This window comes from Eucyclogobius newberryi, unplaced genomic scaffold (genome assembly GCF_026437365.1).
Source record: "Eucyclogobius newberryi isolate DKJ021-1_F unplaced genomic scaffold, fEucNew1.0.hap1 SCAF_11, whole genome shotgun sequence".
Classification (NCBI taxonomy): Eukaryota; Metazoa; Chordata; class Actinopteri; order Gobiiformes; family Gobiidae; genus Eucyclogobius; species Eucyclogobius newberryi.
This window is the reverse complement of record NW_027315735.1, coordinates 31978784-31993559: the sequence shown is the minus strand read 5'-3', so window position 1 is coordinate 31993559 and position 14776 is coordinate 31978784. Positions and strand designations below refer to the sequence as shown.

Below are 14776 nucleotides of genomic sequence, written 5' to 3'. Positions count from 1 at the left end.
GTAATCACTGGATCTGTTGACGTGAAACAAAAACTGGCACAAAGCCTCACATCTTCTCCAACAGCGTTTGCGCGTTTGTTTAAGCCGTCGTTTAGAGTCTGTGGCGGTTTGTGCAGGGCTCACGTTTTACCTGGAGTGTACTCTGTGGAGGACCTGGACAAACTGGTGGGATCTCAAGTGTCCACTCTGAACCCTCCGACCAAATGGCAAGTCAGCAAGAGCAGCGCCGGGGTGAGCCGCTGACACTACAACTCCCACAATCCCTTGAGAACAGCAGTATATTACCACTGACTACTTACTCTGAGAAAGAAGACGTAACATTAAGAACAATGACAACGGACCTAGTCTTTTTATCCGGTCATCTTCATTGTGCATTTATGAATTATTTAAGAGTTTTATTAGTGATTCAGTCTAATGTAATCACTTTTTTATTGTAAGATAGAGTGTGTGCATTATACACGTGTTCTCCAGAAAGTTGTATCTGCAAATTTTACGTGCTTTTCTGAGTGCCACGCCTTATTAGTTCAGTTCAGTTTTATTCAAATATTGCACCACATTTTTAAGCGTTAAATGTGTTTGTGAAAGAAAAACTATTATAACATTACTTAGGCCTGGCCGGTTAGCCTCTGCCGTTGCTATAAAGTGTTAATATTGTTGTTAGAAAATAAGATTAGTCTTGTTTAATTGTCATTTGTAGTTTGAAAACCACATTGGGAAAACATGTGCAAAAAGAGGTCACAGCAGTAAATTCTGTCGTATGTGCAATTGCTGTTGGAATTCATGTGCAATTCATGTGCAATTACTGTGAAATTCATGTGCAATCTATGTGCTGTCGTGACACATATTCATGTGCAATTACTGTCGGGATCACATGCAATGGTATTTATTTATTTATTTATTTGTCTATGGGAGTTTTTGTTTATAGGAGATCTTCTACTGAAAGTGTTTTTCAGACTTCCTATAAGTGATCTGTTCTTCTGTATCTACCTCTGTATCTACCTGCGTTGCACCAATGAAATTTCCCCATGTGGGACAATAAAGGAATATCTTATCTTAAAACATTCAAAACAACACTTCTGACACGCACATACTGGGAAAGAGAAAAATGATATTAAATAAAGAAGCGTGTGATATTTTGGGATATTTTTGCCAATTCCTGAAACGCTTTTTGAGTAAACGCTCCGTCACTACAGCTGCTGCAGATCGGGAATGCCACCATCACCAGCCGCAACCATCCCGCCATCAACGGCTACATCCACATCATCGACCAGGTACCGCGGTCGGGGCTGGCATGGGCGGGGCTTAGCGGGCGGAGCTTAGCGGGACGCAGTGTTGAACGGCTGTTTCGTTGCATCTTGTGCTCTTCAGGTCCTGGCGCCGGCGCTCACTGAGATCCCCCCGGACCCTCCCACGCTCATGGGCTTCCTCAACACCACCGCCAACTTCAGCCTGTTCAGAAACTACGCCCTGGTAACGACGCCCACACATGAGCTCATCGTAGAGACTTAAAGTGCCGACGACGGGTTGGACTCAAATGTTGTTAATACGAAGAGGAATATATTAAAATGATGATTATTATTTTATTTTTTAAGGTTTATTATTTCACTTCCTGTTTGTAATCGATGACATCACAGTAGGAAATGATCCAGCCAACAAAACTCATCTTTTAATTTGACCAACAAAAATTTACGAGAGCGGCTTTATTTTGTTGAATTGAAAAGAGTCAAAAAAGTAGTTTAAATACGATAAACTTTGGATGGAATGAGGCTAGGCGTGATGTCACTTCCTGTAAAATTCTACAGATTTCATTATTTTTTTCTCCACAAACAGTTACTCGACTGGTGTAAAACTATCATTTATATTTACAACCGCTATAGATAAGTCAAAATGAGAGAATCCTAAAACCCCGTCATACGCACTTTAAGACAAACACGTGTCATTTTCAGGTCGTGTCAATCCACAAAACGACATAAAATCTCGCACTTCTTAATCCAATAATACGATGTTTATTTGTTTGCTGTTTGTTTATTTGTGTTATTTCCAGCGGTATAATCTTTCTGACGCGCTGCAGTCCAGCTTGACTCTGCTACTGCCCACAGACGACGCCGTCAGAGAATACATTCAAAAGAACAACTCCACTGAACTGGTAACTCAATCCAATCCAACTTTATTAGCACATTTTGCAAACAATGTAACAGTAATATAAAACTTTAGCTCTAAAAGTAAACAGAAATACACTTAAAAAAAATTGAACTATGCCTAATAAAATATAACAGAAACTTAGGTTAGACTTAAATAAATGATGAAAAAATAACATTAGACTTAAATAAATGATGGGGAAAAAAAATAGCATTAGACTTAAATATTTTTCTTTTTTAAATAAATAAAATAAATAAAATAAATAAAATAAATAAAATAAATAAAATAAATAAAATAAATAAAATAAATAAAATAAATAAAATAAATAAAATAAATAAAATAAATAAAATAAATAAATAAATAAAATAAAATTCAATCAATTCAATAAAAATAAATGTTTAAAAAATAAATTAAGATTAAAAAAAAATAATAATAACAATAAAAGAATGTCTCCATTGCATGAAACATATTTTTACTTTGAAACTTTGGTTGTATTTAGCTTTGCGTACAGCCCACGTTTCGACACGCTTGTACTGCATTTGTGTGAGGAAAACCTCTCGTTGTTCCTGCAGGACTCCGACACAATCAAGTACCATGTGATTCCCGGCTCTCCTCTGTACCCGGACCAGCTCTACGACGGCCTGGTCAAAAGCACGCTCGTGGGGAAAGAGTACCAGCTGCAGTTTCACCTCAACGACAAAAACGAGGTAGCGTTGTCTTCCAGTGAATACAGGGGCCATCGGGGGCCATTTGGGTTTAAGTTTAACCTCAACAGAAGACACATTTCCCATTCATTTTTCCCACAGACTTTCAGAAAAAAGGAATACAAAATAAAACGTTTGCTAATCACTAAAAGACCAAATTGTACGTTGACTGCCAGAACAGCTCCGTGGACTCTCTTATTTTCTTTTTAAATGTGCCGTTTTGTCTCAGGTCACTGCTCTAACTCGACTTGCGTGCGTTTGTGCCACAGACGGCTGTGAATGACGTTTCTGTCGACAAAGGCTTCATCGAGACCGAGTCGGGGGTCATTCTGGTCCTCGGTCAGGTCCTCGGGGTGCAGAGGAACAGATGCGGGAAACCAGTTGTGATGCAGTTCAACGTAAGCTTGGCATTTCCTTCCGGGAGCTTGGCTTTCACATTTTTTAGCAATTGTTTATTTCTGACTATATTATTATTGCACAATTAGGGTCAGGTCAGGGTTAGGTTTGGGAAGAGTGGTCAAGGAACATTCAAGGAGTCCGGTCAGCACACAGCTCTGGTTGGGTCTTGGTTAAATGGTCTTAAATGAGAAAAGATAAAATATCATGTGACTTAAAAATGTGGACTTCTGGTGTATTTTGGCCTAACTTCTGTTCAAATTGTTACTATGTTATACTCTCTTTAACTTGTTATTAGAGACAGATATTTCACCCTTTTAGCGCATCATCTATTGGTCTAAAATAGAGGATGCTGTCTAAAGTCCAAAGAATGTATCAATCAATCAGTCAATTCAGTGTTATTTGTAGAGCACCATTCATACAGAACGTAACCCAGAATGCCTCACAGCCATAAAACACCACATTGCAAAATAACTCACAATTAGTCACATTCAAATGTATTTAAATGAGTAAAATGCAGATAATAATGACAATAATAGATGATGCAGACTGAGCTTCATTTGAACACTTAAGTGTGAAGAAGAGGACGCTGCACAAAATGGAGCTTCACTATTTTCTAATTCAGTGCAGGAAAACTATATAATCTGGGGAAAATAATCCAAATCGGCCCATAAATACGGGCAGAACTCGTAGACGATTGACTTCTCTGGATCCTGCACAAACGGCATCGACTTGTCACCTCGTATCTCTCAGTCAAACCACTTTGGGCTCGTTTCTTTTTCAGGGTCGCTGCACCGACTGCGATGGGCCCCCTCGCTGTCTGCTGAAAAACAAACCGGTCAGTCGTCTTAACTCGGGGAAATGAATGAGTATTTACAAGTTCGGCATCTGCGTTTTACAGTAATTACAGATATTACGCTAAACGCTCTTGACCCGGGTGTGGCTGGTGATGTGGAGGTTCAGAGCTTTTCCTCACTCACGTCTGTGTCCTTGGCAGGTCATGAGCAAGTTCCCTGCCAACATGAGGCCCAACTGTAAATACCGCAAGATCGTGGGCTCCAGGTCCAAGACTGTGCCGGGCTGTGTCATCAAGTGTCTGAAGACGACCACGGTAAGAAACGCAGCTGAAGACACACAAACTTAGAGCACTCATTATTGTGTGCCACGTGATTAGCATCGCTGAGTTGCATCTGAGTGAGAGAAATGTTTTAAATTTGTTGCGAGCTTGGATGAACGTAAAAGAAAGTGTTGTCCTCCTCGCCACTAGGGACGTCTCGATATCAAATATTAGTGTTACGATTATTGTGAGAAAAAACTTCACGATTTTTTAGACTAAATGGGACGTTTTCTTTGGGTTTCGTGTGCCTTTATTTTTCTCTTTTTTCCCTTTTGTTTTTGCTTTACTATTCGCTGGAGGTCTACTGTTCTTTACTCTCTCTGGTCTTGTTTTCTTTTTTCATTGTGTTTGTTTATATGAAATATATTTATAACACATTTAATGATTATTCACCTTTATTGAGACTGAGACCAAAACAACAGTGAAATCTTTCCTTTTCTTTCGTTCTCGTGCTCTGACATGTGACTGTTCCTCTAGTCTGTGACCGACTTTACTAAACTGAACTCTCTGAAAGACAAAATAATGTTCAATTGGACAAAAACAGCCAGATAAGTATTTTTGAGCTGAATATTGAACAAGAAATACTTAATTTTGCTTTTAATTGTCATGATCATTATTGTTTTAGTTGTTACGTGACCTGAATAATCACGATTGTCGATTAACTGAATAATCTGGACAATGCTACTCGCAACTGACACACAACTGACCACAAACCTATACTCAGATACTAATCCATGCTAAAACTAGTATAAAACTTGGCACTCCTTTAATTTTCATGTATCCACATTGTAAAAATGAAACATGAAAGTGAAGAAATGTGGTGCTTTTCTAAGTAATTTCAGAATAAGAGCACTTAGACCACTATTATTTTGTGTTGAAAAACAGTCTATTCTAAAGAGTGTTTTAGTTTCATTGTTGTATAAAAATCTGTATTTTGTTTCATGCCTTTTGCTTAGAAATTTGATTTAGTATTAAAGGTTATTGCACCGTGACTGCTCTACTAATGAGTAAATTGGATAATCTTTTCTTTTAAAATCCCTGTAAGGATTAATTCCAAAGTTAATGAGACGAGTTGTGCCAAATAGAGCTTTAACTAACTATTATTTTAGCAGTCAAATAGTCAAACAATTATTTATATTGAACTTTGAGGCTTTTTAAATACATTTTTAACCAAATAAAGGTTGAAATATGGTGACTGAAGACTTCTAAATAGAGAATATTAACACATAAACTGTATTACTGGTGTTTTTCAAGTCTATATATATATTCCAGTCAATCAGAATGTGACCAAACTACATAAAATGAAAGTCCCCTAAAGCTCTGGTTGTGTCCGTCCCACAGGACCAGTCGTGTTGCCCCGGTTACTACGGCCATGACTGTTACAAATGCCCGGGCGAGGTGGGCAGCGCCTGCGCAAACCACGGCCAGTGTCAGGACGGCCACGACGGGAACGGGGAGTGCCGCTGCTTCGAGGGCTTCCACGGGACGTCCTGCGAGGACTGTGAGCCCGGCAGATACGGGAACAACTGCACCAAACGTGAGGCGGGAATGTCAACGGAAGGAGAACGAGCAATAATCCATATCACAGCTAAATATATCACACTTACACCACAGATACCTGCAATAATCCATATCACAGCTAAATATATCACATTTACACCACAGATACCTGCAATAATCCATATCACAGCTTAAAGGTGGAATGGACGATTTTTTTCAGCAATTTTTTTTATCATATTTCCTCGTGGCGTGGATAAATCATTTGTCCTGCCACGTATCAATCATAAAACGCACCTATCGCTCACCTGCAGCCGCGTCAGGCTCGTCCCCACGTTTCCGCGTGCCTAAGCGCATGGATCTATCATAATATAGTTCCCTCAGTGTACGGGGCAAAATGAAGACGGAGAAAGACAGTTCGAGCTGACGCAGAAGTGGGCAGAAATCTACGGGAGACGAGAGATGTGATGCGATCCATCGCGCTAATAAACAAACGCACGTGTGTGTTGTATCAGTCCGCACGGGGGAGTGGCATGCGCACTTCCGCCTGCGTTCTCACATCGCCGAAAAATCGTCCATTGCGCCTTCAATATATCACATTTACCCCACAGAGACCTGCAATAATCCATATCACAGCTAAATATATCGCAGTCGCTCAAAAGCTCTTCATCTGACAGAAACGTGCTGAGTTTAACATGGAAATGTGGAAAAGGCAGATTTTTCTCATTCAGTTTTAATTAGCCTTGATTTGGTCTCTGTTAAGATTTTCTTTAAAAAAAAAGTTTGACTATTACATAAAGACATGAACACATATGTTTTAATTTAACGGAAATTATTCTGTCAGAAAGTATATTCAAATATCGAAGTACTATCGATAAGGCAGCACTTAACACACATGCTGTATCACAATATTGTGCAGCTCAGATATTATCAAACCAGTGAGACAAGACCTGAAGGAGACAACGTCAAAGTCCAAATAATAATAATTATAATAATAATAATAATAATAATTATTATTATTATTATTATTATTATTATTATTATTATTATTATTATAGTTATTGTTATTATTATTATTATTATTATCATTATTAAAGCCCCAAAAAGTTTGTCTTTTCTGACCAATTACTTACCATGAGAAGTAATAAGTAGCTTCATTATTTACAAAGATCATGCTGTTGAAGTGCACTAAGTTTTCTGGTGGAGGATGACATGATAATAATATTTTTTTGCCTTTACGGTACGTCGACCTTTGCAGCGCTGCAGCTCACGATATCCAGCAGCGGATTTTTCAAAATTTGAGCCAAAATGGCTCTGCGACACTGCTAAATGTATGTCACAGTTTAAGAAAATGTACGCCACATTTCAAGTAAAGAAAACTACAGAACAAAGTAAAGAGCAGTGGGAATAGGAGAGCGGTGGAACTGTCCTGATGGCGTCTTGTCCACTGGAGAATGAAGAACAGATTTGTCGTGTTTCAGAGTGTCGCTGCGACCGCGGGAAGTGTGCGGACGGACTGACAGGAAGTGGACGCTGTGACTGTTACAAAGGCTGGAAAGGATCCACCTGCTCCATCGGTAAAACCCACAACCACATTTAATGCACAAGTGTTGCTTTTAGGGGTGGGCCATATTGACAGCAATTAATATGAATTCATATTTCATTAGTTATGATGTCAATCCAGCAGGAATGTGTTAAAACCTGTGTATGAACGTACTGGTAGAGGTTTAATTAACAAACAAATGTGAAATGTCAGTCACATTAACAAAAGTGCAGCTTATACATCTCTTATTGAAAGTAAATTAATCTGATCTTTTTCAAGCATTTAATACTATAAACCATACACTTGATATTATAATTGTGCATAATTTCAAAACAACAATCAAAATATCACCTTAATGTTGATATAGTGCCCATCTCTTGTTGCTGTTGTATATTTTAACATGATAAACTTATTCATATTAGGTTATAAAAAATGAAACAACATCTACTCTACGTAAGGACTGTCATAATTAGCTATATGTTAATGTCTTAATTGGTTAAAATGCACTTCTAAAGCCCAAAGTAGCAGTGGTTTGCTCAGGAACAAGCAAACGGGAGAACCAATGATGAAACTGTTCAGAAACCAGGTCCAAAGCTCACAATAAACGCCTCGGTCTCTCTCGTTTGTGTTTGGTCAGAGATCCGAGACGACGCCTGTGGAGGAACGTGCGACCAAAATGCAAAGTAAGACCGCGCCCTGAAGGGAGCTCGCTCCTGCGGCTTGTGTTGATCAGCGAGCGTGTCGTGTGTCTGTTGCAGCTGCATCACGGGGCCTCAGGGCAGCGCGCCGGCCTGTGTGTGCGTGGCCGGATACCAAGGCAACGGGACGCACTGCAAAGGTACGCGCCGGTGCAATGCTGCGCGCGGGGCGTAGGGGGCAGTGTGGGGGACAGACGGTGCTTCATGTCTGACTGGAGCTTTTTCACAGCAGCTGCCCAGTTTATTGCTGCTGTTTAGTCTCACTTTTATGATGCTTTTTTATGAGATGAGCATAAGAAAACCTTTATTTGTCCCACACTGGGGATATTTCAGTGTTGCAACGCCCAGTTCAAGAACAACAGGAGAATAAAAATGTCCAGTACAAAACAAGAGAAATAAGTTAAAAAATATATACTTAAATCTAACACAGTGTGCAGGTAGAGCAAAAGCAAAAACGCTCTTATTTACAGTAGGTGGCCGTTACCATGGTTATGTGTGCAGTGTATGGAGCAGTGACTTAATCCGTGACTTCGTTTGGTGGGATAGAACTCGTGGTAAATATTCTTTATCAATGTTTTAAATCTGTGAAGTTTCAGTTTGTGAAGAAATGTTGAAAAGTATAACTGTAAAAAGACTAAGTAAGAGCTGAATTCTAAAACGGACGCAAAGCTGACACAGCGTCTCCTGCAGGGGGCGACGCAGAGCGGGGGGGGGGGGGGGAGTCCCCCGCCTCCCGCAGGACGGAGAGTGTCTTTACTTGCACCCATTTCCACACTGGGCTTGGTGTGCGCGACTGGAATTAGCTAATCAGTTTTGAGTAACGCTAACGCTAACCTCAAAAGACCGCAAACTGCACCATAAACACGTAATGCTAACGCTAACCTCAAAAGACCGCAAACTGCGCCATAAATACGTAATGCTAACGCTAACCTTAAAGGCCGTGGCTGCAAAGCCGCGGCGTGGTCAAATTGCCCAGTAGTTTCAGGAGCTGCGGCACGGCCATATAGCCTCATAGCTAACCCTAACCTTAACCCTAACCATAACCCTAACCCTGACCCTGACCCTAACCCTAACCCGGCGCAGTCAAATAACCCAGCAGTTTCAGGCCGCGGCTCTGTAGACACTCCCAACCTTAAAAGACCGCAAACAGCACCATAAACACGTAACTCTAACCTCAAAAGACCGCAAACTACACCATAAACACATAATGCTAATGCTAACCTCAAAAGACCAAAAACTGCACCATAAACACGTAATGCTAACGCTAACCTCAAAAGACCGCAAACTGCACCATAAACACGTAATGCTAACACTAACCTCAAAAGACTGCAAACTGCACCATGAACACGTAATGCTAATGCTAACCTCAAAAGACCAAAACCTGCACCATAAACCCCTAATGCTAACGCTAACCTCAAAAGACCGCAAACTGCACCATAAACACGTAATGCTAACCTCAAATGACCGCAAACTGCACCATAAACACGTAATGCTAACGCTAACCTCAAAAGACCACAAACTGCACCATAAACACGTAATGCTAACGCTAACCTCAAAAGACAGCAAACTGAACCATAAACACGTAATGCTAACGCTAATCTCAAAAGACCGCAAACTGCACCATAAACACGTAATGCTAACGCTAACCTCAAAAGACCGCAAACTGCACCATAAACACGTAATGCTAACGCCAACCTCAAAAGACAGCAAACTGCACCATAAACACGTAATGCTAACGCTAACCTTAAAAGACCGCAAACTGCACCATAAACACGTAATGCTAACGCCAACCTCAAAAGACAGCAAACTGCACCATAAACACGTAATGCTAACGCTAACCTCAAAAGACTGCAAACTGAACCATAAACACGTAATGCTAACGCTAATCTCAAAAGACCGCAAACTGCACCATAAACACGTAATGCTAACGCTAACCTCAAAAGACCGCAAACTGCACCATAAACACGTAATGCTAACGCCAACCTCAAAAGACAGCAAACTGCACCATAAACACGTAATGCTAACTCTAACCTTAAAAGACCGCAAACAGCACCATAAACACGTAACGCTAACCTCAAAAGACTGCAAACTACACCATAAACACGTAATGCTAACGCTAACCTCAAAAGACCGCAAACTGCACCATAAACACGTAATGCTAACGCTAACCTCAAAAGACCGCAAACTGCACCATAAACACGTAATGCTAACGCCAACCTCAAAAGACAGCAAACTGCACCATAAACACGTAATGCTAACGCTAACCTTAAAAGACCGCAAACAGCACCATAAACACGTAACGCTAACCTCAAAAGACTACAAACTACACCATAAACACGTAATGCTAACGCTAACCTCAAAAGACCGCAAACTGCACCATAAACACGTAATGCTAACGCTAACCTCAAAAGACCGCAAACTGCACCATAAACACGTAATGCTAACGCTAACCTCAAAAGACCGCAAACTGCACCATAAACACGTAATGCTAACGCCAACCTCAAAATACAGCAAACTGCACCATAAACACGTAATGCTAACGCTAACCTTAAAAGACCGCAAACAGCACCATAAACACGTAACGCTAACCTCAAAAGACTGCAAACTACACCATAAACACGTAATGCTAACGCTAACCTCAAAAGACCGCAAACTGCACCATAAACACGTAATGCTAACGCTAACCTCAAAAGACCGCAAACTGCACCATAAACACGTAATGCTAACGCTAACCTCAAAAGACCGCAAACTGCACCATAAACACGTAATGCTAACGCTAACCTCAAAAGACCGCAAACTGCACCATAAACACGTAATGCTAACGCTAACCTCAAAAGACTGCAAACTGCACCATAAACACGTAATGCTAACGCTAACCTTAAAAGACTGCAAACTACACCATAAACACGTAACGCTAACCTCAAAAGGCCGCACACTGCACCATAAACATGTAATGCTAACGCTAACCTCAAAAGGCTGCACACTGTACCATAAACACGTAATGCTGTTGCCTGATGACATATTTATTATTTATCCTCACGAGTGTTTGATGATTGTGTGATGTTTGCGTGTCAGAGCTGGATCTGTGCAAAATATCCAACGGTGGCTGTTCGTCCTTCGCTGTTTGCACCAAAGTGTCGGCGGGAGAACGAACGTGCAGCTGCAGCGCCGGCTACACGGGCGACGGAGTGGTCTGTATAGGTAAATGACCCAAGGACAAGATGGAACATAAACACAATTTCTGGTTTGGTTCATTGAATTCTGGTCAATGTAACCCGAGACTTTAAAGGCATTACCTTTAGAGGCATTACCTTTAGAGACATTACCTTTAGAGGCATTACCTTTAGAGACATTACCTTTAGAGACATTACCTTTAGAGACAATACCTTTAGAGGTATTACCTTTAGAGACATTACCTTTAGAGGCATTACCTTTAGAGACATTACCTTTAGAGACATTACCTTTAGAGGCATTACCTTTAGAGGCATTACCTTTAGAGACAATATCTTTAGAGGCATTACCTTTAGAGACATTACCTTTAGAGACAATACCTTTAGAGACATTACCTTTAGAGGCATTACCTTTAGACATCACCTTTAGAGACATTACCTTTAGAGACAATACCTTTAGAGGTATTACCTTTAGAGACATTACCTTTAGAGGCATTACCTTTAGACATCACCTTTAGAGGCATTACCTTTAGAGGCATTACCTTTAGAGGCATTACCTTTAGAGACATTACCTTTAGAGGCATTAACGTCAGAGGCATTACCTTTAGAGGCATTATCTTTAGAGGCATTAACGTTAGAGGCATTGCCTTTAGAGACATTATCTTTTAGAGACATTACCTTTAGAGACATTACCTTTTAGAGGCATTACCTTTAGAGACATTACCTTTAGAGGCATTACCTTTAGAGACATTACCTTTAGAGGCATTATCTTTAGAGGCATTAACGTCAGAGGCATTACATTTAGAGACATTACCTTTAGAGGCATTATCTTTAGAGGCATTATCTTTAGAGGCATTATCTTTAGAGGCATTACCTTTAGAGACATTATCTTTTAGAGACATTACCTTTAGAGGTAGAAAAAGCTTCAGTTGTAGTCATCTGGACTCAGTTTGAAAAAATAGACGTTTCGACTCTCATCCAAGAGTCATTGTCAATAACAGAATTTAGGTCGAGAACTCCGGTATTAATACTGTTCTGTGGTAAGACCCGCCCATTGGGAGGAGCCTTCCTGAAGTAGAAAGAGTTGTTTGTTTCAACAGAAACTCCCCCCTTGTATCTACCGAGCTAGCCTATTCAGAATCTTAATGGGCTATTAGAAACCTCTTTGTCTTTGTGATTTCCAAGAATTTTGGGCCTAAAACCTTGGATTTAGTTCGGGAACTCGAATCTGTAGATTGACAATGACTCTTGGATGAGAGTCGAAACGTCTATTTTTTCAAACTGAGTCCAGATGACTACAACTGAAGCTTTTTCTACTATGGAACACGCCTGGACGAATGAGGGATTACACCGACATTACCTTTAGAGGCATTAACGTTAGAGGCATTACCTTTTAAAGGCATTACCTTTAGAGGCATTATCTTTAGAGACATTATCTTTAGAGGCATTATCTTTAGAGGCATCATCTTTAGAGACATTACCTTTAGAGGCATTATCTTTAGAGGCATCATCTTTGGAGACATTACCTTTTAGAGGCATTACCTTTAGAGGCATTATTTCTAGAGACATTACCTTTAGATGCATTATCTTTAGAGGCATTATCTTTGGAGACATTACCTTTAGAGGCATTACCTTTAGAGACATTACCTTTAGAGACATTACCTTTAGAGGCATTACCTTTAGAGACATTACCTTTAGAGACATTACCTTTAGAGGCATTACCTTTAGAGACTCACCTTTAGAGGCATCACCTTTAGAGGCATTATCTTTAGAGACATTACCTTTAGAGACATTACCTTTAGAGACATTACCTTTTAGAGACATTACCTTTAGAGGCATTACCTTTAGAGACATTACCTTTAGAGGCATTACCTTTAGAGGCATTACCTTTAGAGACATTACCTTTAGAGGCATTACCTTTTAGAGGCATTACCTTTAGAGGCATTATCTATAGAGACATTACCTTTTAGAGACATTACCTTTAGAGGCATTATCTTTAGAGGCATTAATGTTAGAGGCATTAACGTTAGAGGCATTACCTTTTAAAGGCATTACCTTTAGAGGCATTATCTTTAGAGACATTACCTTTAAAGGCATTATCTTTAGAGGCATCATCTTTGGAGACATTACCTTTAGAGGCGTTACCTTTAGAGACGTTACCTTTAGAGGCGTTACCTTTAGAGACGTTACCTTTAGAGGCATTAACTTTAGAGGCATTACCTTTAGAGACATTATCTATAGAGACATTACCTTTTAGAGACATTACCTTTAGAGACATTACCTTTAGAGGCATTATCTTTAGAGGCATTAATGTTAGAGGCATTAACGTTAGAGGCATTACCTTTTAAAGGCATTACCTTTAGAGACATTACCTTTAGAGGCATTATCTTTAGAGGCATCATCTTTGGAGACATTACCTTTAGAGGCATTACCTTTAGAGGCATTACCTTTAGAGACATTACCTTTTAGAGACATTACCTTTAGAGACATTACCTTTAGAGGCATTATCTTTAGAGGCATTAATGTTAGAGGCATTAACGTTAGAGGCATTACCTTTTAAAGGCATTACCTTTAGAGACATTACCTTTAGAGGCATTATCTTTAGAGGCATCATCTTTGGAGACATTACCTTTAGAGGCATTACCTTTAGAGGCATTACCTTTAGAGACGTTACCTTTTAGAGGCATTACCTTTAGAGGCATTATCTCTAGAGACATTACCTTTAGAGGCATTATCTTTAGAGGCATTATCTTTGGAGACATTACCTTTAGAGGCATTACCTTTAGAGACATTACCTTTAGAGAAATTACCTTTAGAGGCATTACCTTTAGAGACATTACCTTTAGAGACATTACCTTTAGAGACATTACCTTTAGAGGCATTACCTTTAGAGACATCACCTTTAGAGGCATCACCTTTAGAGGCATTATCTTTAGAGACATTACCTTTAGAAACATTACCTTTAGAGACATTACCTTTAGAGACATTACCTTTAGAGGCATTACCTTTAGAGGCATTACCTTTAGAGACATTACCTTTAGAGGCATTACCTTTAGAGACATTACCTTTAGAGACATTACCTTTAGAGGCATTACCTTTAGAGACATTACCTTTAGAGACATTACCTTTAGAGACATTATCTTTAGTGTTTACTGCTCTGTCTCTTTAGAGGTCGATGGCTGTTTGGTAAATAATGGAGGATGTCCTTCTACAGCTGAGTGCATCAGAACTGGACCCAACACTGTAAGCTCAAAGCTGTTCTGTCCTCTGCTCTGTCCTCTGTTCCGTCCTCTTCTCTGTCCTCTTCGCTGACCTCTGCTCTGTCCTCTGTTCTGTCCTCTTCTCTGACCTCTGCTCTGTCCTCTTCTCTGTCCTCTTCTATATCCTCTGCTCTGTCCTCTTCTATGTCCTCTTCTCTGACCTCTGCTCTGTCCTCTTCTATGTCCTCTTCGCTGACCTCTGCTCTGTCCTCTGTTCTGTCCTCTTCTCTGACCTCTGCTCTGTCCTCTGTT

At 40.0% G+C, this 14776-nt stretch overlaps 1 protein-coding gene across 1 annotated transcript in view; it reads left to right on the top strand.

Moving 5' to 3' along the window:
• Window positions 1-14776, top strand: part of stab1 (stabilin 1) — a 91811-nt gene that overhangs the window by 38421 nt on the left and 38614 nt on the right. The window contains exons 30-43 of the mRNA XM_072432471.1: window positions 117-231; window positions 1194-1271; window positions 1369-1470; window positions 2045-2146; window positions 2712-2846; window positions 3113-3241; window positions 4024-4077; window positions 4237-4350; window positions 5698-5893; window positions 7335-7430; window positions 8034-8079; window positions 8155-8234; window positions 11170-11295; window positions 14434-14507. Coding sequence (XP_072288572.1) covers window positions 117-231; window positions 1194-1271; window positions 1369-1470; window positions 2045-2146; window positions 2712-2846; window positions 3113-3241; window positions 4024-4077; window positions 4237-4350; window positions 5698-5893; window positions 7335-7430; window positions 8034-8079; window positions 8155-8234; window positions 11170-11295; window positions 14434-14507 — 1447 coding nt within the window. The remainder of the gene's footprint in view (window positions 1-116; window positions 232-1193; window positions 1272-1368; window positions 1471-2044; window positions 2147-2711; window positions 2847-3112; window positions 3242-4023; window positions 4078-4236; window positions 4351-5697; window positions 5894-7334; window positions 7431-8033; window positions 8080-8154; window positions 8235-11169; window positions 11296-14433; window positions 14508-14776) is intronic.